Source organism: Tachypleus tridentatus, chromosome 12, assembly GCF_004210375.1.
Source record: "Tachypleus tridentatus isolate NWPU-2018 chromosome 12, ASM421037v1, whole genome shotgun sequence".
Classification (NCBI taxonomy): Eukaryota; Metazoa; Arthropoda; class Merostomata; order Xiphosura; family Limulidae; genus Tachypleus; species Tachypleus tridentatus.
Window position 1 is genome coordinate 77,681,876 of NC_134836.1, and position 23,638 is coordinate 77,705,513.

The 23,638-nt window shown below is 34.7% G+C and overlaps 2 protein-coding genes across 2 annotated transcripts in view; one reads left to right on the forward strand and one right to left on the reverse strand.

Moving 5' to 3' along the window:
* Window positions 1-15,606, forward strand: part of LOC143233695 (serine protease hepsin-like) — a 70,191-nt gene extending 54,585 nt beyond the window's left edge. The window contains exons 5-13 of the mRNA XM_076470203.1: window positions 38-197; window positions 689-787; window positions 1,934-2,004; window positions 2,412-2,586; window positions 4,033-4,209; window positions 6,189-6,304; window positions 8,615-8,754; window positions 10,516-10,669; window positions 13,074-15,606. Coding sequence (XP_076326318.1) covers window positions 38-197; window positions 689-787; window positions 1,934-2,004; window positions 2,412-2,586; window positions 4,033-4,209; window positions 6,189-6,304; window positions 8,615-8,754; window positions 10,516-10,669; window positions 13,074-13,210 — 1,229 coding nt within the window. The 3' untranslated portion in view covers window positions 13,211-15,606. The remainder of the gene's footprint in view (window positions 1-37; window positions 198-688; window positions 788-1,933; window positions 2,005-2,411; window positions 2,587-4,032; window positions 4,210-6,188; window positions 6,305-8,614; window positions 8,755-10,515; window positions 10,670-13,073) is intronic.
* A 4,333-nt stretch (window positions 15,607-19,939) lies between these two features.
* The window catches only part of LOC143233696 (solute carrier organic anion transporter family member 74D-like), a 32,368-nt gene continuing 28,669 nt past the window's right edge, over window positions 19,940-23,638 (reverse strand). The window contains exon 9 of the mRNA XM_076470204.1: window positions 19,940-21,121. Coding sequence (XP_076326319.1) covers window positions 20,766-21,121 — 356 coding nt within the window. The 3' untranslated portion in view covers window positions 19,940-20,765. The remainder of the gene's footprint in view (window positions 21,122-23,638) is intronic.

Here is a 23,638-nt window from a genome sequence, read left to right on the forward strand (position 1 = left end):
GGAAATATGTAAAAAATTAAATTTGAATAATTTACAGTTAGACTCGCTGACGATGAAACTTTGCCTGATCATCATTATCAGAATAAAGGTCTACTAATGGTTCGTAAACACGGACGTTGGGGAAAGCTCTGTATTGATAACAACCAATGGAGAGTTGAAGAGCTTGGAGACGCCATCTGCAGTGCCTTGTCGTACAGGTTTGATTTTGAATCTTCATACTATTGTAGACATTTTTTTTTATGGCATATTTTACAGCATGGGAAGTTAAGTGTTATTCATCTACATTGTTAATGTTTAATAATATTTTTATCAGTTATCAAGTGAATGTTCCATATATTTAATTAATAAGAAAGTAGTTTAATTGAAGTTTTAAAATCTTTTATCTTCAGGAGTCCATTGAAGAAAGTAAAAATCTTTAAAGGTTCCACCTTGTGGTAAAGTTTTTAAAGATTTTTTTTTTAATTAATAAACTTTATTAATCTAATAAAAACAATTTCAAAGAATTACTTATTTTTCGGTCAATTTTAAAATGAATTACCAATCAAATTTTAAAGAATATATATATAATTTTGCATCGTGGATAATAATTCCAGCGTAAAGGTATGGAAGTAATTAAAAACTAACAAAGAATTATCTATCTTCAAACATATTGTCAAACACAAAACAACTTAACAAAATATTTGTCTAGGAACATGGAATCTGTAAGTATAGGATCAGAAACGTTAAGCAAGAATCCAGTTTACTTCGAATTTACTCCACCCTCTTCTGAAGTGTTACCCCTTTCGAGGTGAGTTAATATTAAGTTTGATAAAAAGAATTACAACATGACGACGAAAATTTTTTTCCAATCCTAATCTAAGAAAAAAATACTTATTTCGGAAATTAGTGTAATTCTAAAAACTATGAGTAAAATCAAAGTAGAATATGGTATCATATATCAACCACACTATATCTGTCATATCCAATGCCGATGACGCATTTTGCCCAATACCAGAGCTCATCAGATCCTCTACGATACGACAGACACAGCAGTGATCTGGGCCCGACTAATGTAATAAGTAGATAAGCTACAAAGAAGATTTGATTAGTCGATTTAATATAAAAAACTAAAAGAAATGTTTATTCAGTATACTAATCATATTAGTATTGTTTCAATACCTCATTGTACAGCATATAAATGCACTTTTTTCATGAGATGAGCCTCTATAAATCATCTTGCGTCTAATTGGGCAAGTTAAAATACATTTCTTAGTTTTGCTTCCATAACCTAAATTCTACCTTGTCTTTCCCCAGACAACTATAGATTAAAATATAAAAAATAACCTATTCAAAAATATATGATTAAGCTTATTTGTATACGGTTAAAAAAATACACTCTACGTTTTCCGTCACTATATTTTAGTTCTTTTAAAAGTATACACAAGGGCTATCATTCTAATGTATTGATTAAATTAAAATTAATTCTAAGAAATTTTCTTAATTTTAAGTTTTTATATTAAGTGCAAATCTGATGTTTGTTTTTAATTTCGCACAAAGCTACACGAGGGCTATCTGCGCTAGTCGTCCCTAATTTAGTAGTATAAGACTAGAGGGAAGGCAGCTACTCACCACCACCCACCACCAACTCTTGGGCTACCAACGAATAGTTTGATTGACCGTCACATCATAACGTCCCCACGGCTGAAAGAGTGAGTATGTTTAACGTGATTGGGATTCGGACCCACAACTCTCAGATTACGAGTCGAGGGTCTTAGCCACCTGGTCATGCTGGGCTTGGATAGCTGATGGTTAAAGTAATTAACCATATTTTGTTTCAATCTTTCAAATCTAACCTAAAATTAAACGACCCTTTTATGTGGAATTTAAGTTAATGAATAAGCCTAAACTGTGAACTCTGTTTTTACTTATGATGTAAACTATTTTCATGTTGTAGGTCTACCCACTTGTTTCAGCCTTCAAAATGCGAAGACAAAAATGTATTGCACGTAAAGTGTTCCTCTTTAGGTAAAGTTAAATTTATGTTTTTATCATTTTACGTCAGGCTTATATACAAATCGTTCTCTTTGTGTTAGCCATTGCATTTACGTCTCATCTGTTTAAACTTTGTTCATTGTAAAAAAAACAAAATATTCATAATATAGTATACAATCAAGAAAATGTTTAGGGTTCAGCATAACATTAAAAAAATTTTGTGTTGTTGTTGTTGTTGCAAAAATGCGGAAGATTGTACTTTGATATTTGTGAAGATGATAATTAATTAATGTTTATCAAAAACCTTCCTTTGTTCTATATATGCAAAAGGGCTCGTTTGGGTTGAGAAAATATTTTACATAGAAGAGCGAACAACGTTTCGACCTTCTTCGGTCATCGTCAGGTTCACAAAGACATCACTTCCTTTGTTCTATTTTTAGAGTGTGGCATACGTCCTCTAACGGCGAGTTTTAGAAAACGTATTGTTGGAGGGCGCTCCTCATCTTCGGGTTCCTGGCCTTGGCAGGTGGCGCTGTACAGGGATGGTAAATATCAGTGTGGAGCAGTATTGATAAATGATCAATGGCTTGTGTCTGCTGGTCATTGTTTCTTCAGGTCGGTACCAGACATTTTTTATCTTATTTTGCTCATTGTTAATACCTTATTTACACAAAAACACTGTAAATGTACAATAATTATAACATTTTTTTCATCTATATTTGTATGATATAAAACCTTTATTACACAAATTCCTAGAAGACTCATACACTTCTGTGACAAATCACTGTCAAAAGTTATTTCTGTCCAACTCTTGCGATATTTATGGTCTGTAAATTTTTTTTATTATTATTATCTTATTTCATCTTTCAGTAGCAGTCATTAACTGTTTATTAAACTTTTCAAAGTTAAACAATGCATGTAAAGACCAACATGACCTAGTTGTCAGTGTGCCAGACTATGAATCCAAGGATCCATGGTTCACATCATGTTGCTACAAATCCCATTCCGCACATTGAGACCGTAGGTTTGTTATACATTTTAGGGTGAATCCACTTTAGTCTGCAGCTTAACGTAAATATCTCAAACAATCCAAAAAAGGTTCAATGTCTTAGGGTTTCAGCAATGCACTGATATTCTGATATAATTTCATGTGGTTTTTTTAAATGAGATAAACTTTTTTTTTCTTCTGCTTGTAAAACATACTTTTATTTTTTAGAAAGTGTTATCTTTTCAGTTTATGGTGTTTATTTAGAAGGCTTGCTTCTTTTTAATTCGTGTGGTATATTTAGACATCACATTAATTTCAATTCATGTTTTTATTTTAAATAAATTCTCTTTTCAATTCGCATTTTCAAAATGTGTTTTATTTCAGTATACTTCGTAAAACATTCCATTTCAGTTAACGTGGTGTGCTCTACAGACAAGCTAAAAAAAAGTGAAAAGTTGGAGCATTGAAATTATTTTCTTTTTGATAATTGGTGTGTTTCAGTGCTGCTCTAACCATCATACTCCAGTTATAATTTTATTAAATTACAACAGATGGCAGGACCTGTTCATCGGACAGCTATCTCGTTGTTACCAATCCTTGACTTCGGGTATTAGGTTAAATATTTCTTAATCTCTATGCATAAGGGATGAGTAGTATTTTAGCTTTTAGTTTGTGTCGTATGCTTTACTTGTTTAAACTTACCACAACAGACGAGTGATATTTTATACATAGGTTTGTTTATCAAACACTTTATTTGCTCAGATTTACCAAGGTCTATAAAATGATTAAACTTATTTACCCCAACAAGTTATTATAAAAATGTCCTTAGTTTTAAACAAATCATTATATGAGTCTTGTAAAAAACAGAGATTGGTACAACTCTCAAATTTGATACAATTGTAATCGATAAAGTCAGATTTTAATTATTCAAAAAGGGTGAACGAATTGCGAAATAAAGCCATTGTTTGGAAACAAATTCAATTTTTGGTGTACTTCATAATTTAAACTTTGCTTAATTTGTTGGTGGGTAACATGAGTAGAATTATGGAACTTTAATATTCGAACTTTTATAGAAGCCAAGCCGGATATTGGATAGCTCGAATAGGACTGTTAAGAAGAGGCTTAGAAATGTCATCTCCATTTGAACAGATTCGAAAGATTAGTCGCATCATTATATATCCGGATTATATTGACAGAGGATTTATGAATGATTTAGTAGTTCTGAGAATGGATAAACCAGTCCATTTCAGGTGAGTAATTTTTGATATTTTCAAACACATCCAAATGTTAATGGTACAAAGATTCAGTCTTGGAGAAGTGACATAGTTTACATTAAGTATTTTACTAGATTTGTAAAATCCTATCCTTCGAAAATTCGCGATCTTAATAACTGAAATAATCATAGCTGCAAAAGTTCCCGTCTGATATTAGTTTGAACAATCATTTGTCTCAAAATGGCCTGTTCATGTGGGGAGGGCCATAAACTCTAAAAATTCACAACGCCGTTACTCCAGTATCCTGTTCTGTTTAAACAACACAAACACGTTCTAATATCTCGTGTGGGCTTCTACTCAATTGTACCAGTCCATAAGCACAAACGAAACAAAGTAATTCGTTAGATAATATCACACCAATAATTCTGTGACCATAGTTTGTGATCTAAGTACCACTCAAATCATTGATTTCTTTATTTCCATCTGCAACAAGCGTTTTGTTTATTTTCCTTTAATTGGTTGCTAACTGATATATAATTTTTAATGTCATTTGCCTGATATGGAATGAATCGAATCTCAATTACTGTTGAAGAAATTAACCAGTTGGTTATATGTGACGTCTACTACTTTTTACAACCCTGTTAATTTATTTTTTATTCACACTGTTGATAAACTCTAATAGATATCTTTATAAAGCCTCTCAAACCAAATGGTATTAAAAATGACTTTCCTGATAGATAGACAGTCTTTGAATATCGTAGAGATCTCTATTTTTATCCACCATATAACCATGTAACTCTAGGTCATAATCAGACACCTGAGACATTAAATAACCACCTCATTTCACATAGGAAGACATATGAAGTGTTTTATAGTAATAAAATAATCTATTATGGAGAAACAGAAAGTATTATAATTAGCACCTGAAGAAATGAATGCTTATAACCCTTCACAATAGTTCACAATGAAACTCAATAGTACACTTTTCAGTATTATTATATCACGTCTTAATGTTCCCATAGAGCTGAATAGTACAGTTTTCAGTATTGTTATGTCCCGTCTTAATGTTGTTGTATAGCTATGATATCTAGCTGAGTGTTCTATAATAGTCGACATAAACAAGCTACTCGAAATTTAAGTTTTTAGTTGTTGCACTATGTGGAAAAAATTTGATATTGATCAAAACAATTTTCTAAGTTTGAAATTTAGGTAAAGCCATAAAATGTATTATATTTGTTAAATGATTCATCAGCAAGACAATTTGTTAAGTATCGACTGCTCTCAAGTGGCTCAGCGCTAAGCCTAAAACCTTGTAACACTAAATTCAGGTTTCAATATCCGTAATTGTTTAACCTTGTGCTTAGCAACAATCAAAGTATCTGCTATTTCTACTGCAATATCTTCTGTTGAAAATGCCAAACTATTAGACAAAACTTTCTCGATTTAAGTGGTTTAAAATCTGTATCGCTATTTAAAAAACAAAAAATCCAGTTTCAGAGAAGCTATTTTTATACTATTAACTTCAAGGAGGATTTATAGCTTGGTCCTTGGAAATCCTCGCTCTAACTTTTTTCTTTTTTTCTCAGATTGCCTAGACTAAGTGACGTCATGATAGAAAATAGCGCCAAATATTTGTCACCTATGTAATTATGATGAGAGTCTAGTCCTGGAACCTTTCCAGTGGTTTATAACGGTAGAAATCCACTTTCGATACCTGTTGTGGGCACAAAATGGTGTAGCTTCGTTCTTAACAACAAACAACTCAAACTTATTGCCATAAAGTTTAACGTAACTGTCATCAGAAGCGCCGTCATTACATTTCTAAAGGCACGTTATGTAATGGATAAAGTTTCAGGTTTGAGGTTGTTTGGCATCAAATATGAACCAATGTTTTGACTATCAGCAATTTCATATGCAAAAGCAATAACAATAATACGTTAAATACCCTTTTATTGGTCGTTTTATAAGAAATCTTATGCACTTCATTTTCTTACTCAATTAATTTCATTTGTCAGTGACTACACCAGACCAATTTGTTTGCCAGAAGCTGGAGATGACGTCAGGAAGTGGAAAGGCCAACCGTGCACCGTTACTGGTTGGGGTAAACTCTTTGAGATTGGACACATATTTCGTAAGGATATTTTTGCATACTAGCTTTGAAAGACACTTTCGAAACTGTTTTTCACAATACGAGTCACACTCTTTCCTTACATCCACGTTCGTTTATAACAATTCACTCGATTATTTAGCTTCCTGTTTTACAGTTTACATATTTTTATCCTTCCTGATTCCCTAGTGTCATATAAATATTGCTTAACGTGATAAATCATAATTAATGTTTAGAAGAAGCTTTTTCAAGTATTTTTAAGAACAACTGCTTAAATTGTATTAGATACTTTAACAATATGTATAACACAAAAATATTTTTATATCGCTGCTATAAATACGTTTTAAAATGTATATTGTACCACAGCCAGTTCATTCACGTTTAAAAGGCTATAAGTGACTTTTTTACTACATTCTTGCAAATTTAAAAAAAAATTCTAAATTCCACTTTCTGAAGATTCAATCAACTTTAAGTTATCAAACGGTATCGAATATTCTCAGCATAAGTTATTCTCGCATACTTCTCATACGTCAGCATTACTTTGTAGTTACAGAGTATCACTACATAATTAATAAATAAAACTAAACAGCAAGTTTGCAACAGTGTTGTTTTACTTCGGCTGACTTATATTGGCACAATAGTGGTGTCTATAGGTGCTATCTTATACTTACATCAGCAAGTGTCTGTGATGGTTTATATTTACATAAACAATAATGTTTACGGATGCTGATATTCAGTTACATCAACAGTAGTGTCTGTGGATGCCGGTTTTAACTTACACCAAGAAACGATGAAACTGTACTTCACTAATTTAGCCGAGTTCACAACATAAAAGTTATTTCACTAGCAATTTAATAATATATAATACATAACATCTCAACGATAATTGTCTGTTATGTCACAAATAACTAAAGTTTCTTATTAGACGAAAGGCCTCTTCGGCACTGGATGTGACAGATATACTGCAGTTGGTAAATTGTCATACATTCTATTTTACAATATTTCATTTATAAGATCTTAAAAAATCACCTCCGGCTGATTATTTTCTCTATCAACGCTGACTTACATTTAATAAATCTAATACAAGTCACTGAGGTCTGTACAGGGCCCGGCATGGCCGAGCGCGTTAAGGCATGCGACTCGTAATCTGAGGGTCGCTGATTCGCATCCGCGTCACGCCAAACATGCTCGCTCTCCCAGCCGTGGGGGCGTTATAATGTGACGGTCAATCCCACTATTCGTTGGTAAAAGAGTAGCCCAAGAGTTGGCAGTGGGTGGTGATGACTAGCTGCCTTTCCTCTAGTCTTACACTGCTAAATTAGGGACGGCTAGGTGCAGTAGGCTAACAACCTACTCACTTAAAAAAAAAAAAAAAAACTGTTACGGAAACCGCAGTGATTGCGGCCCTATGTTCCTTAAGGAATTGAGTGGCAGATGATGATGAAAGTAATTATTAAAAACACGGCACACTTACAATGGATTAATATTTATCAGATAATAAATGTTATTTTTACAGTATAATTATTCAAAGTTGTCTGAACATCATATGTTTCTCGTTTCACTTTCGAGTGTCCTCTGTAGCGCAATAAAAATTAAATTTAAAAATACAATATTTCATATTAGAGATTCACTCTGCACAGATCTCGTTTGTTTGTTTTGTTTTTGAATTTCACACTAAGCTACTCGAGGGCTATCTGTGCTAATTACTTTAAATAAGTCTTTTTATTGCAACTATAGCAAGTCAGTAGGGTCACTTGGTGATTAAGACAATCCATATAACTAGCAGGTTAAAAAACTTCGTTAAAAACGAACGTCACAATAGCAACTCTTCAGAAACAGTAAAAAATTGGTATTTTCAGTTGCAGAGTAATTTAGCTATGTAGAAGGTTTGGTTTATTTTAAATTTCGCGCAAAGCTACACGAGGGGTATCTACGCTAACCGTTCCTATTTTAGCGGTGGAAAACTAGAGGGAAGGAAGCTAGTCATCACCACCTACCGCCAACTCTTGGGCTATTCTTTTACCAACGAATAGTTGAATTGACCGTGGCATTATATTCTCTCCACATCTGAAAGGGCGAGCATGTTTGGTGTGACGGGGATTCGAACCCGCGACTCTCGGATGATGAGTCGAGTGTCTTAACCACCTGGCCATGTAGTAGGAGTTGAGTTTGTTTTCTGATATGTATAAACATAATTACTTGTTTCTACTCCACTTATATGTTTTACTGACACGTTTCATTTAATTGTCACGTGTTTCAGACAAAAAAGTGATTATTAATGTGTCTGAACTTTTTATTTTATTTTTAATGGGACTAATTTTTTGTTACCACCAGCGGACACCCTACAAGAGCTTCAGCTGCCTATAATTCCCACTGAAGACTGCCGCAAGAGGACTTTGTTTCTACCGTTGTACAGAATCACTGATAACATGTTCTGTGCCGCATATGAAAATGGCGGAAGGGATGCATGCCTGGTAGGTATTATGTCCAGTGAGACGATAGGATCCGAGGTTCGATTTCTCGTGATTAACCCAGTAGATAGGCCCAGTGTGGCACTGCTTCTAATCACTTGAAAAGTCGGCAATTGTTTTCAACATCAATACCAAACGATTGGTTTATTTCTTTGTTCTCAGTGATGACGAGAAAGCCCACTTGTAGAGAAAAATATATATTCTTCAAAACAAGAAACGCAAAAGGGATATTTTTGTTATTTTAAAGAGAAATATATGTAATAACGTTACAAGCTCAGAGTATGTGATGTTACACGTGTTAAGGCACTAATTGTAAGACCAAAATGACAATAAAAGTTGTGCACTTTGAAAACGGAGGAAAACATAGGATTTTTCGCCCAAACGCATGCGTGTCCAATAAATTTGTTTGAGAGATCTGCATGTTCTGGAAGTGCAACATGTGCAAAATCCCTATAAAAGTGACGGGTTCTCGGTTTCCATAGCTCAGTGTTAAGCCACCGACACGCAATACAGTTACGCCAAGACTGACTGAAGCAGAACGCAACAACGCCATTGGTCGCTTGGAAGCAGACGAATCTCGATCAGATGTTGCCAGAGCTGTGAATGTCCACCCAAGTACCATCACAAGACTATGGAATCGTCACCAACAACATGGATCAACTCGTGACCGTCCACGATCTGGCAGACCTCGTGTGACCACGCCCGCACAAGATCGCTACATTCGGTTACATCACCTTCGGAATAGGACCATCACTGCGACATCTACTGCCTCAACCATACCATGGCTGCGTAGGATTTCCAATCAGACCGTACGCAACCGTCTACGAGATTCTTAGGCCCCATGTGCAACCCATCATGGTGAACGTCAACGACGTTTTTCAACATGACAACGCCCGTCCTCACACAGCCCGACTCACCACTGTCTTCTTGAGACACCACAACATCAACGTTCTTCCCTGGCCCTCCAGATCACCAGATTTAAACCCCATCGAACATCTTTGGGACGAGTTGGAACGGCGACAACCTCAACCGCAGACTCTACCTCAGCTTGCAGCAGCTTTGCAGGCTGAGTGAACAGCCATTCCACAGGATGTGATTCGTCATCCATGGGATATAAAAACATCTGGTTTGGGTTGAGAAAATTTTTTTATGTACATTTCTTTGTTCTGAATTTTGCGCAAAGCCACACAAGCCGCCCTTAATTTGAAAGTGATATATGGAAGGCATCTAGTCATTACCATTCACCGCCAACTCTTGGGATTACGCATTTACCAACGAATAATGAGATTGGCCGTCATATTATAACGCCCTCCACAGTCTGAAAATGCAATTATGTTCGGCGATGGGTTTCGATCCCGCAACCCATATATTGCGAACTGAACACCCTAAGTCCACCAGACCAGAATAATTATTGATGAAGTTAAAAATATTGCAGAAATTATGCAATGTTAAATGTTAACAGTTGGAAGACCATGTGTGCAATCTAAACTTGAATACTTTAATCAAATCCATCATGAAAAAATCGATAATAGAAAAAAAATTGTAAAATTCAAATACTTTTGTAATTTGATTTCAAGGGTGACATCTGTCAAACGTTTCTAAACATTGTGATACCATATTAATAAAATTGTTTCCATGTGTTTCTTTTCTTATTTCTCATGTTTAAAATTGTTTTAATACAAGTTTCTCGTTGTTTTATCCAAGGTTTGTAATATTTTTGATTAATAAATATTTTTGAAAGTCACGCAGTTTGTTTTTGTGTAGGGTGATTCTGGAGGACCCCTAATGTGCGAGGAAAGTGGACGATGGACTTTGGTTGGTGTGACTAGTAATGGTGACGGTTGTGGTCGAGCTGGTAGACCCGGTGTTTACACTAAGGTTTCTAAATATGTCCAGTGGATATATTCAGTAATGACCGGTAGGTGTCCCAATTATCTTAGAAACAGTTCATTCATTATACAGTGAAGTATTGTAAAACGATGTCATTAGGTATAAAATCTACTTCAGTTAAGTTAATTGTTTATTTTAAACGAGGTTTTGGCTGGATTGTCACAGTGTTTCCATAGCATAAGCTCAACTGTCATACATCATACAGTTTGCTTTTAATATTACCTGATATCTATGTTATAAGTTTATATTTGTCTACCTCCTTTTCAAATCTTTGAAAGCTGGTAGATGTTTTAATTTAATTTTACGGGCCTGCAAATTTATACTCCATAAAAGCTATTTTAGTTTTAATAATGAATTTTCCATAATTCAGCTACGCATATTGTGAAAATGATATTAATTATTTTTTCTATCACATAAGGATTTCTTTTTTTTTACAAATCGAGAAGAAAAGCTCACTTAAATCAAATTATTATTTTGTTTATCACAATGACTACTTTTTATTATTATGTTTGGGTTCGCGATTGGTCCAGAGAAATCTGTCGCCAGTGGCTGTTAACATTTTAAGCATAACAAGATATGACCCGATTTCAATGAAAATGATTCACATACATAAAAATAAATATGACATTTTGTGAACACTCTGTATTTGTTGATGAAAAATGGTTATCATTTCTTCGATTCAGCGTACAGGAATCACTTTAAAACGTGTAAAGACAATAAATCCATTGCGGGTCTGTGTTATTGTCAAATGCATGAGATAAGGCATGATTATTTTGCAAATGTTATGTGTTTTTTAAACATATTATAGTAGTTTCTATACAACCTCGTTGTTGGAGAAGAAGATACTACTAATTATTATAGTTATTCTATAATCACTTCAGTAGCAAGTGATTAGGATTAATTGATAAATAAAAAATAACTCACGAATCCTCTAGTGTTACAATGAGATACAGTTGAACTACATTTGCGACACCTATCCACCAGCTTGATTTATCTTCAAGCTGAATAACTTAGAGCCATAGACGTGTCTGTCCATAATTGCCTCTTCTACAATACCAGTACTGTTTTCCTACAATGTATTGTTATTCGTCGTATTTCGAATAAGAATATGAAATTCACAGATAATGCCAGTGGCGCTGAGAGCCAGTTAACATGTAAATCCCATATATGATGGAAACTTTGTATTCAGTTGTTACTATGGTGTCACACAACCAACAAGTCATGGAATGCTGTCACACCACCAAGCATTCCGAGATTAGGTTGAAAAAACTATTGGTCGGATAAATTATAATCCAGTGTCTCTAGTGTTCCTTCACGTGAATTTTATTATGCTCTATCTAATAATGAACTATTGAGGACCTGTCTGTCCGTTTCACCCTACCACTTCTTATTGAATGAGAAAGCATATTTAAAGTAAGCTAGACAGATAATGTTAGCAACTTGTTAATGGTATTAAACCATAACACTATATCATAATCAATGTGTTTGGAACAAACAAGGTGATTTATATATTTTTATCTAACTATTGTCTATAATTTTTCATACAGTGAAGCAAAGACATCTTTAACATAATTTTAGACTCTTAATTAACTTACAGAAAATTTTCGTGCACCAAAGAAAAGGAACAGGAAATTCGATAGTTTTAAAATTGTTCAAAAATTCTAAATAATAATATTCAAAGATTACGTAAATAATTCTGTATCTCATATTTAGGAACCGTTTTAGAGTGCTGTGAAAATGCTGTGAAAAATGAGTAATTTCAGAAGTGAACCCAATCTGTCGTAATAAAACGGGCTCAGCATGGCCAGGTGGATAAGGCACTTGACTCGCAATCCGAGGGTCGCGGGTTCGAATCCCCATCACATTAAACATGCTTGCTCTTTCAGCCGTGGAGGAGTTATAATTTCACAGTCAATCCCACTATCCGTTGTTAAAAGATTAGCCCAAGAGCTGGTGGTACGACTAGCTGCTTCCTTCTAGTTTTACACTGCTAAATTAGAAACGGCTAGTGCAGATAGTCCTTGTGTAGCTTTGCGCGAAGTTCAAAACAAACCAAAGCAAATCTAATAAAAGGATTTAAAATTTTCTGTTCACCCAAATGGTAATACAGCTCCACACACGTATCAGTAGACGATAATGTGCATGTAAAAGTTCCTTTATACGAGCTTCCTTAATCTTGATTTTCAGTATGGTTACTGTATCATCACAGACTAATATTTGAGGTAACATCCAAGAAAATTAGACGAATTGCAAAATACTATAATGTTAGTAAAAACGTGCGCGCTACGGCTTTAGCACTTAATAATTAACTGAAATTAACGAAATTGATATCACTCTAAAGTAAACGGTTATGAAATTGTATTTGGTATTTTGGCGTACTCGTCATATAATACAATTTTTTTTTTGTCTTAATGTTACATTTTTGTCACTAGATGACGTCTCACCTCCTGGAAACCTTTCTCAGTGTCTTGGAATAAGATGTCCGTTAGGGAAATGTGTGGAAGAGGTAAATATCTGTGACCACAACATGGACTGTTCAGACGGATCTGATGAAATAAATTGTTCATAAAACACCAATGTTTACCATTATCTGTGTTACCATTCAATCCGCTACAAGTGAAAGATTGAGTGAGCTACAGATTATCAAAATTTGCAAAGATTTGCTATGATAATGTTGGCTAAGAGCATACCCGTTATCGCATGGCTTTCAATATTTCAAAGTTGTTTACATTTGTGTACATATACTTGCTGAGATCAGAGAGTGAGATTTCCCGCGATTCCAAGGCCAAGAAGTGCAATGAAAATATGTACAGTTCTTAAAACTGCTTTTCTTCCCTTGGTGGAGGTGGCAATTGGAAGTGTGGAGGTACTGTTGGTGTCACAGCCGGGTTTATTTTATGGTTTACGGTTTTTAATTGAACAGAAGAGGTATATCATATATTGAGCACCATATATTTATACAAATAAGCAATTAACCATATTCCAATTTTTTATTTTATTTTTTTACACTCGTTTGACTACGTTTAAATAGAAGCATCCAATAGTTATTATGTTCGTATTCTTGGCCACATCAATAAGATTCAATAACTTACCTATATCTTGTCTTTGTAAGACTGATATCTAACACTTTATTTATTAACGTCCGGTAATTTAATTTTTTTCTCCGCCTAATTTATCTTCATCGTCAAAATAATGTTTGCTGCAACGTACGCCCCAGTTACGTAGTTAGCTTAAAAAACAACAACATGTTTTGTAATGCGAAATAAAAATCCTGTTTCCACAGTGGAACAAGATGACAGAAGTAGTGACAAATGTTTGTTTACGTTAAATTACCACAAAGATAGTTAGTTGTACTACTACGTTTGTTTTTTTTAAAACACCGTACTGTTTGCTGTTAACATAAGCAGTTGTGGATCGGTGCCAGTTTGTGCGTTTGAATAGGAACATTCCAGAAGATCTCTGAATGACAAGGAATACTACATTTAAGTTTCAAAGCTCAACATTTTTAATTCTGTTAGTAACAGTATGAATGACTGTTAAAATTTCATAACGTCAAAGTAACAAAGAATTATTGTGGTCAAAGAGTTAACCTAGCCTTGAATACATAATAATAATTTACTCTTTTTGTATATTTAAAACGGCTGGTATGGATAGAGAAAGCACTAATAGAGGAGCGAACAACGTTTCGACCTTCTTCAGTCATCGTCAGGTTCACAAAAAAAGAAAGGGTTACTGACCGGTAGCTGACCACATGTTTGAAGGCGGTTGTGTAATTCAGTGTAGGAATGTAGAGGGCGTGCTTAGATGTTGGATATACTACATTCCTACAGTCAATTACACAACCGCCTTCAAGCATGTGGTCAGCTACCGGTCAGTAACCCTTTCTGAACCTGACGATGACTGAAGAAGGTCGAAACGTTGTCCGCTCCTCTGTTAGTGCTTTCTCAACTCATACCAGCCGTTTTAAATATATAATTTTCTCTACAATTGGTTTTTCTCGTCATTACGAATAATTCACTCTAATAAAAACAATAACCAACTCAGAGTGACCCAAAAAAAGTTATTGGATTTCTCGTTCTATTCAGCAAGTGTTTTGACACAGAGTTAATAACGCATTGTTGTTAAATGTCTTTAAACCCTAAATATCGATTTCTATCTATCTTATTGATTCTACTCGTTTCGTAACAGAGTGTTCATTAATGATGATTTGACGGTTAGTTTTGGACCACTCTTTATATATACATATAAAGTCAGTTTTCTGACATATTTTACGCTTTTAGAAACTTGGTTGATATTTTGTTCATTTAATTTTTATTTTTTGCTTGTAAAAGATGGATTGATATTGAACGGGTTATTTTTCTATCTTCAGTATATAGGATGTTTAGTAACTTATAAATAGATTTAAAGTAATTTTTTCTTTTACTTTCATCTTCTCCATTTTTTTTATATAAATGATTAAACAGTTCTAGAGTGAACTCCAGCTAAATTAAGTTGAGAGAAAATATTTCGTCTTTCCAACAATTCTACATATTTTTAACCGCTTGCTTTTTCCGTGTAACAAGAGGAATTATGAAAAAAAGATAGAACCAGTTGCTGCATAAAAAATAATTTTTAAGTATATATGATTTTTGGGATTAAATATTGAGAAAATAATTCAGTATAGTTGAGCCTTTTTGACACTAAAATAGGTCAGCTAGTACTAAATAGGCTTAAGGTTATTTGAGCCTAATTCACAGTAACGATATAGCAACTCATTCGAATTGAAGTCTTTCTGATGTGAAAAACTAGAAAGTGACAAATATAAAGGTGAAGCTTGAAGTCAGAACTATTTTAATGGTTGTGAACTTGTGTTATTAACATGTCTTTAACTTAAAAAATAAGAAAATCTAACTATATATGTATACATTACTGAACCACATGTTAAATATATTTATGCATTTCAATTTTTTAAAAAAATTAAAAGTGTATCTTATTCCAGGGAATTTCCAATGAGTTTTTCTTGTGTGTGAGTATTCTGTATAAAAAAAATTGGTACTTTCGTGAGTTTATATGAAAATACTGAAGTAATTTCAATTCAAAGTCTACTGAGTTATCAAGAAATATTAATTTTATTGGAAGCAAAATTGGGTGTTAAAACCATGAAAGTACAATCGAAGAAATTGAAAAATATGGCATTAAGTGGGATAACGTACTGGTATTGATACATCTGTTGTAAAACATTAAAAAAAAACTGTATTTATGTTTCCAGAAGTTACTAGACTAAAATGGGCGTAATTATGACAATCAAACAGTGAGTTTTAGCTCCAATTCGTATATTTTAATTACAATACTACTTTCTCCACGACAGTTTCTTCTTAGATCCTAAACTATATCTACATATGATTTCAATTTTTTCTCCTGTTTTTATCCAACCCCAACCCCCCATTAGCTCAGCTGTTTAAAATAAAACAAATAAGAGTACGTTTTATTAGGTTTAATTGGTTTCAAAAAACTGTCATAAACTCCAACAAAACTGATACCGTGCTCTACCCGCCACAGGTATCGTATCGTAATACACTTTCTATCGTTGTAAGTTCTCAGAAATACCATTGTGTCACTGGAGGGAGAGATCACAGATAACTGTAGTTACATTTGAGATGGCACATTCAAAATTGTGCTTCAAAATGTAGTTACATATAAGATGTCACTTTCTGATTTTCTGCGTCCCTTAGTGGCACAGCAATATGTGGAAATTTCTTTTCTTTTAAATGATGACATGATACTATCACCAAATACGAATAATACTTGAACTTTTTAGGAAAAATACAATTCCCAGACATTGCAAAATACGTGACCGTTTCTTTCGGGAGGAGGCCTGGCATGGCCAGGTGGTTAAGGCACTCGACTCGTAATCCGAAGGTTGCGGATTCGACTCCCCCTCATATAAAGCATACTTACTCTTTCAGCCGTGGGGGCGTTATCATGTGCGATCAATCCCACTATTCGTTGGCAAAAGAATACCCCAAGCGCTGGCGGTGGGTGGTGATGACTAGCTACCTTCCCTCTAGTTTTTCACAGATAAATTAGGGAAGGCTAGCGCACATAGCCCTCGTGTAGCTTTGCGCGAAATTCAAAACAAATAAAACCAATCCTTTCGGGAAGATAATAAATAATCGAATCTTATTGAAGTTGTAGAGTGAGGGAATAATAGTTATTTTACTTTCAACGCGTATGATGTGAAGAAATGATTTGCATTAATGTGATTTTTGATAATTAACAACGATTATTTATATTTAATAGAAATTCAGGCCCAAATGAGCTTAATTTATTTTTATTTTTTATAATTTTCTGTGATCAATTCGCTCTGATAATATCAATAATGTAGTTGCATATAAGATGTCACTTTCTGATTTTCTGCGTCCCTTAGTGGCACAGTTATATGTCTGCGGACTCACACCGCCAGAAAGCGGATTTCGATATCCGTGGTGTGCATCGCACAGATAGTCCAATGTGTAGCTTTGTGCTTAATTCGAAACAATAAATCAAAACGTATTTACAGGGTTATTTATACTAGGTTACAGAGTGTATCATAAGTCTTTATAAATGTTGCTAATAATAATAATAAAATAGGTAGTCAAAGATCGTGAAGACTGATTTGTTCTATGAAATGATGGTAAAATTATAGTGAAATGGTAAAAGACGATTGTAAACAGCCCACTAGACAATCATATTGAATCAACTGCACATTTTATATTCATTCATGAAAACTTCCTCCTCCCATTTCCCGGTGACACAGCGGTATGTTTGCGAACTTACAAAGCAAGAATCTGGTTTTCCATACCCGTTGTGGGCAGAGCACAGATAGCCCATTGTGTAGCTTTCTTAACTACAGACACACAAAAGCAAGTTTTTGGTATTAAGTAATCACATATTAAGCCCTATCAGCCTATTATTAATCAGCACCGGAAACCACAATTTTATTTTTGCCCTTACTTTTGTTCTTAGTTTTTCCAACTAGAATCCTACAGAATAAGTTAATTTAGTACTTGTTGAGCTAGATGCGGCACGACCAGGTAGTTAGAGCGTTTAACTCGCAACCTGAGGGTTGCGGGTTTCAACCCCCAACCTACCAAAGATGCTCTTTCATTCAGCTGCGAGGTCGTTATAACGATCGGTCAATTCATTGGTGAAAAGAGTTGGCGGTGGATTGTGATGACTAGCTGCCTTCCCTCGAGTCTTACACTGCTAAACTATGGACAACTATCGCGAATAGCCCTCGTGTAGCTTTGCGATCGATTCAAAAAACAAAATTTCTTGGGTATCATTAAAACTTGTTAAATTTTAAAAATAGAATGAGAAAAGCGCTAATCGAAAAGGAGTTTTCTTATTTAATCATTGTGGAAATTTCTTTTCTTTTAAATCCCTGTTAAGCTTTAAACTCTTGTTTGCTGTTTTAAGTAATTTCTTACACATAAACTGACTTCGTTTTAACTTCTAATTTGATTGCCCATCACAGCTAAGTTGACTCTGGTTTCAATTATTTCAATAGCCTAAACGTTAATTATTAATAAAATCAAATTAATGAAATTGTTTGGTGCCGTTAGAAAAGTAGCAATTCCAACGTTAAATCACTGATAAAATCAAATTAATGAACTGCTTGTTTGGTGTCGTTAAAAAATACAGAAATCCTGATGTCAAATCACCGATAACATCGAATTAATGAACTGCATCTTTGGTATCGTTAAAAAAATACAGAAATCCTAATGTTAAATTACTGATAAAATCAAATTAATGAACAGCTTCTTTGGTGTCATTAAAAAAATACAGAAATCCTAATGTTAAAGTGGATTTCCAAAATTCTTGACCTACCATTTAATACAGCAGATGTTTCATTTGCCTCGAATATTTGTCTGGCTCTGTCCCACGTCTTGTGTTTTCCATATTAGTTAACAGAGAGGTTTGATATGTTACCAATGCAGAGAAGAAAGGAAATGAAACTCTCTGTTCTGTTTTAATGTTTTTGTGTTCAATCTGAATACTTGATTTCATAAACCATCTCTGTTCTGTGCTAATGTCTTTGTGTTCAATCTGAATACTTGATTTCATAAACCATCTCTGTTCTGTGTTAATGTCTTTGTGTTCAATCTGAATACTTGATTTCATAAACCATCTCTGTTCTGTGTTAATGTCTTTGTGTTCAATCTGAACACTTGATTTCATAAACCATCTCTGATCTGTGTTAATGTTTTTGTGTTCAATCTGAATACTCGATTTCATACACCATCTCTGTTCTGTGTTAATGTCTTTGTGTTCAATCTGAATACTTGATTTCATAAACCATCTCTGTTCTGTGTTAATGTTTTTGTGTTCAATCTGAATACTTGATTTCATACACCATCTCTGTTCTGTGTTAATGTCTTTGTGTTCAATCTGAATACTTGATTTCATAAACCATCCCTGTTCTGTGTTAATGTCTTTGTGTTCAATCTGAATACTTGATTTCATAAACCATCTCTGTTCTGTGTTAATGTTTTTGTGTTCAATCTGAATACTTGATTTCATACACCATCTCTGTTCTGTGTTAATGTCTTTGTGTTCAATCTGAATACTTGATTTCATAAACCATCTCTGTTCTGTGTTAATGTCTTTGTGTTCAATCTGAATACTTGATTTCATAAACCATCTCTGTTCTGTGTTAATGTCTTTGTGTTCAATCTGAATACTTGATTTCATAAACCATCTCTGTTCTGTGTTAATGTCTTTGTGTTCAATCTGAATACTTGATTTCATAAACCATCTCTGTTCTGTGTTAATGTCTTTGTGTTCAATCTGAATACTTGATTTCATAAACCATCTCTGTTCTGTGTTAATGTCTTTGTGTTCAATCTGAATACTTGATTTCATAAACCATCTCTGTTCTGTGTTAATGTCTTTGTGTTCAATCTGAATACTTGATTTCACAAACCATCTCTGTTCTGTGTTAATGCGTTCGTGTTCCACCTGAATACTTGATGGCTGGTGAACCATCTCTGTTCTATGTTAGTTTGTTCTTATTTAAGTTATCAGGAGATGTGCCTGATTTCATTGTTATTGGGGAAGGGAGAGAAAGGGAAGATCGGAACGTTCTCTTTCGTAACCATAGTGATCTTTGTGCGAATGGCAGTAGAATGGAGTACTGGAGTTAATTTATATAGTTTCATAGTATTCTGTGAATACATCTTTGTATACAGGTTATTACAACTGTAGAAGGAGTATAATGAATTTAATACAAATCTACAATTACACGATACTTCGGCTTTGAAATAAGGAAACATGCCCCTTACCGTTGAAAATGGAGGTCTACTTTATTTTAAGACAGATATTATACAAAACTCATGTTCACATAAGAACGTGAAAAAAACAAAACAACAAATACGATTATATAAATGTATTAGGAAATATTACACCTTTCAAAATCGAAATGTCATCCGGAATCTTTGTTCCATACGTACCAATTGTTATGTTTTAGACATGCAATAACAAAAGACGAGGACATCCTCGATATATGTTACTTTTACAAAATTTCTATGTCGCACATTTTATTAATATTTGGGGAAATTCTTTAATTAAAACGTGTGATAAAAATGAATTGTGAACAGGAAGGTACGGAGATCGTTTTTGAACACAAAAACACCATAGCCTACAACTCTACGGATTTCGAAAGGTGAGTTAAAGGTTATCGTATTTTTTGTGCTAAATTGATATTTTTTAACCTATGTGTTTTTCAGACGTCATGGAAACCGTTTTTAGTCACCTAAACAATATAAACCTGGCATAGAACAAGCATCCTTCTGTGCCAATTTCAAGCTCACCAAATTGCTGTGATTGGTTAGTGTGAACTGAGAAGCTTTCCATCAAAGATTGTTATTGGGTGACTAATTTTCTGACTTGTTGAGCGATTTGGAAAACTTACATTATTGGAATGTTTATATTAACCAAAATGTTTTATTAACCAAAATCTCAGACTATTTTGACTATATGGGTTTGATTTGGTTAGATAACTGGAAACACAAGTAATAAAAGAAAGAATGAACTAGTTTTGATGATGTTGAAGCTTCTATACAAACCTCTTGTTTTAAACGTAGGAACACTCGTCGTAAACGATGTTAAAATGTTGATGTGATGTCGTTGATTGATGCAGTTTTCTGTAAGCTAACGTTTGGCATGTAGAGGATGTCGTCATCTTCATCAGGGGATGACTTATCATTTCTTTCTGTGCTATCAAGGGCAACATCTTTGCCTTCTTCGTCGTAAAAGTTTTTGAGTCTTCCACTAAGCAGGAAAACAATGACATCAAATAGGCTTCCCACGAAGATGAAACTTATGGACGCCCCGTGGAGATAATATCTAAACTTCTCAGAATCGTACACCCAACAGTTACCACTTTTACCACAACTTTCTTCCCAAACCAAACAGGCAGCATCCATCAGAGATCCGAAAATTAACGGGTAGGGGATGAAGGCTACAGAATATACAATGAAACGTGTATAATTTAAATGAAAGGTTAGCACACAATACCATGTAAAGTAATCCAAAATAAGGTTTAAATTCACAATTATCGAAAAATACCAAACTTATATGGATACTAGTTTAGACACATCAGAAAATCACGCTTAAATTAAATCCACTTAATGACATCGTGTGGCGTTAAGGGACTTGATATAAAATAATTTATCAGTTTCTCTCTCACAAACAAACTTTGGACAGAAGAAGACACGTAAAAGTATCGAAACGTAAACTCAAATGAATTTGGTATTTTTCTGTTATTAATTTAAATTGTGTGTTTAAGAAAATCGAAAAAAGAAGATAATATTGTGAAAAGGTTGGTTGGTTGGCTGTTTTATGGCACAAAGTAGCTAGGCTATCTGCGCCAAACTTCCGGTGAAAAATTAAAATTAAAGTAAAGGTAGTAAAATCCATAAAAGAAAATTAAGGTAAAACAAAACAAAATTAAAAAAAACAACATAAATAGCATAAAACCAATGTTTAGATCTAGTCTACAATGTTAAGAGAAAAACTATTGTAACACAAGTTGTAAAGGACTTTCTCTAGCATATCTGTAATTATCAGAACTCGCCAGGAAGATTAACATGTAAGTACAGAAACCACCATCACTCAACTGAAGTTGGCCTTCCAAGTCCTGGTTCCGAGTTATATGATGTTACGGCCATTTTCAAATTTCAAATCGAACTGGATGGACTTTGATTCTTAAAAGGGAGCCACATTAAAAAAAGGTCTAATGTATAAATTAAAAAACTTAAATAGCATTAAAATATTAATGACCTTTATAAAACTAAAAATATTTCCATGGTGGACAGTATCACCCTCACCAATAACACTAACGTTATGGACAAACCTTGGGACATAACATGTTTAAAATGGTGCCGTCGTTAAGAGTCGTAACAACGGCAAGAAAGTAAAATGTGACTAATTGTGGCTTGCATGTTACACAGACTACACACTGGTGCATCAGTTCCAGATAAAAGAAAACGGCAAGTTAAAAAACTGACTACTGTGTAGTCTAGTTAGAACAACTTCCTCTTTCCGATCCTTACGAAAGCAAGACAGCCAAAGTCCAATATAGGGTTTTATTTGGAAAAGATTGTTTTCGCGTTGCTCACTCCAACTCGACTGCCAGCTGGCACGGAGCCGAGCCTTGAATACAGGACCATAGTCCATGTATGGAATAGGCACTGCAGTAATAGTGCCAGAGCAGATAAATTTAGCTGCAGTGTCGGCGAGCTCGTTCCCGCGAATACCAACGTGGCCAGGTATCCAGAAAAAGTGGATAAAAGTAGATGTTAAAGAAAAATGGGTCAGTAAGGTTTGAATATCGGTGAGAACAGGGTGTGAACTAACGTGAAGCGATTCCAGAGCCAGTACAAATAGTGCAGTTTGAATACTGCTTAGCTTCTATGTGATCCAGGGCAAGAGAAATGGCGTACATTTCAGCTGTGAACACAGAAGATGTAGATGGGATTCTGCGCGCAACCACCGAACCACAACAAACCATGGCTGAGCCCACACAGTCACCTAATTTCGAACCATCTGTAGAAATAGGAATGAAAGGATGGTTCAAAAGATGTTCAGCAAATAACAGATAGTATTTCCAATCAGGAGTGTCTGCTTTTCTCAGATGACTTAAAGATACGTCACATTTGGGGACTATAAGAAGCCATGGTGGGATGGACTAACCAATGGATACAGCAATGTTATCCAAGGACAGACCCAATTCATCCAACTGCGTATGGATACGAAGTCCAAAAGGAGCAATGGCAGATCGTCTGTTTCGAAAGGGTATACCCCTCCCAGGAAGGAAGACACAACCCCAGGTGGAACATTATGGTAAGGAACGAAGTTTCGAAGCATACAGTAAAGACAGTTGCAAACGGCGGAGGTGCAAAGAAGTTTCACGAGACTATGTATAAGATCTGAACTGGGGAAGTGCAGAAAACCCCAATCCACAGCCGAACTCCTTGATAATGAATAGAGTCCAGCATCTTTAAGGCCGAGGGTCTGGCAAAGCCATAGACTAGTAACCCATAGTCAAGTTGCGATCGAATAAGAGCACGATATATCTTTAGCATAGAACATCGATCCGCTCACCAAGTGGTGGAAGAAAGGACACGGAGAATGTTCAGTGCTCTTGTACATTTGACCCGTAGCTGCTTGATGTGTGGTATAAAGGTCAGCTTTCGGTCAAAGATAAGTCCCAAGAACTTTGTCTGAGGGATTACAGACAGCACAACTTCACCGATACGGAGTTCAGGATCAGGATAAATACCTCGTTGGAGGCAAAAGTACATGCAAACGGTTTTAGAGGGAGAGAAGTTAAAGCAGTTTGCTGTAATCCACTTCAGCAAACAATTGAGGGCAGTCTGTAGCTGCCCTTCAATATACCTCATGTTCGACGACTAACATGAAAAGTGAAAGTCGTCGACATAGAGCATATTTGCAACAGTGAGAGTGATGGCATTAA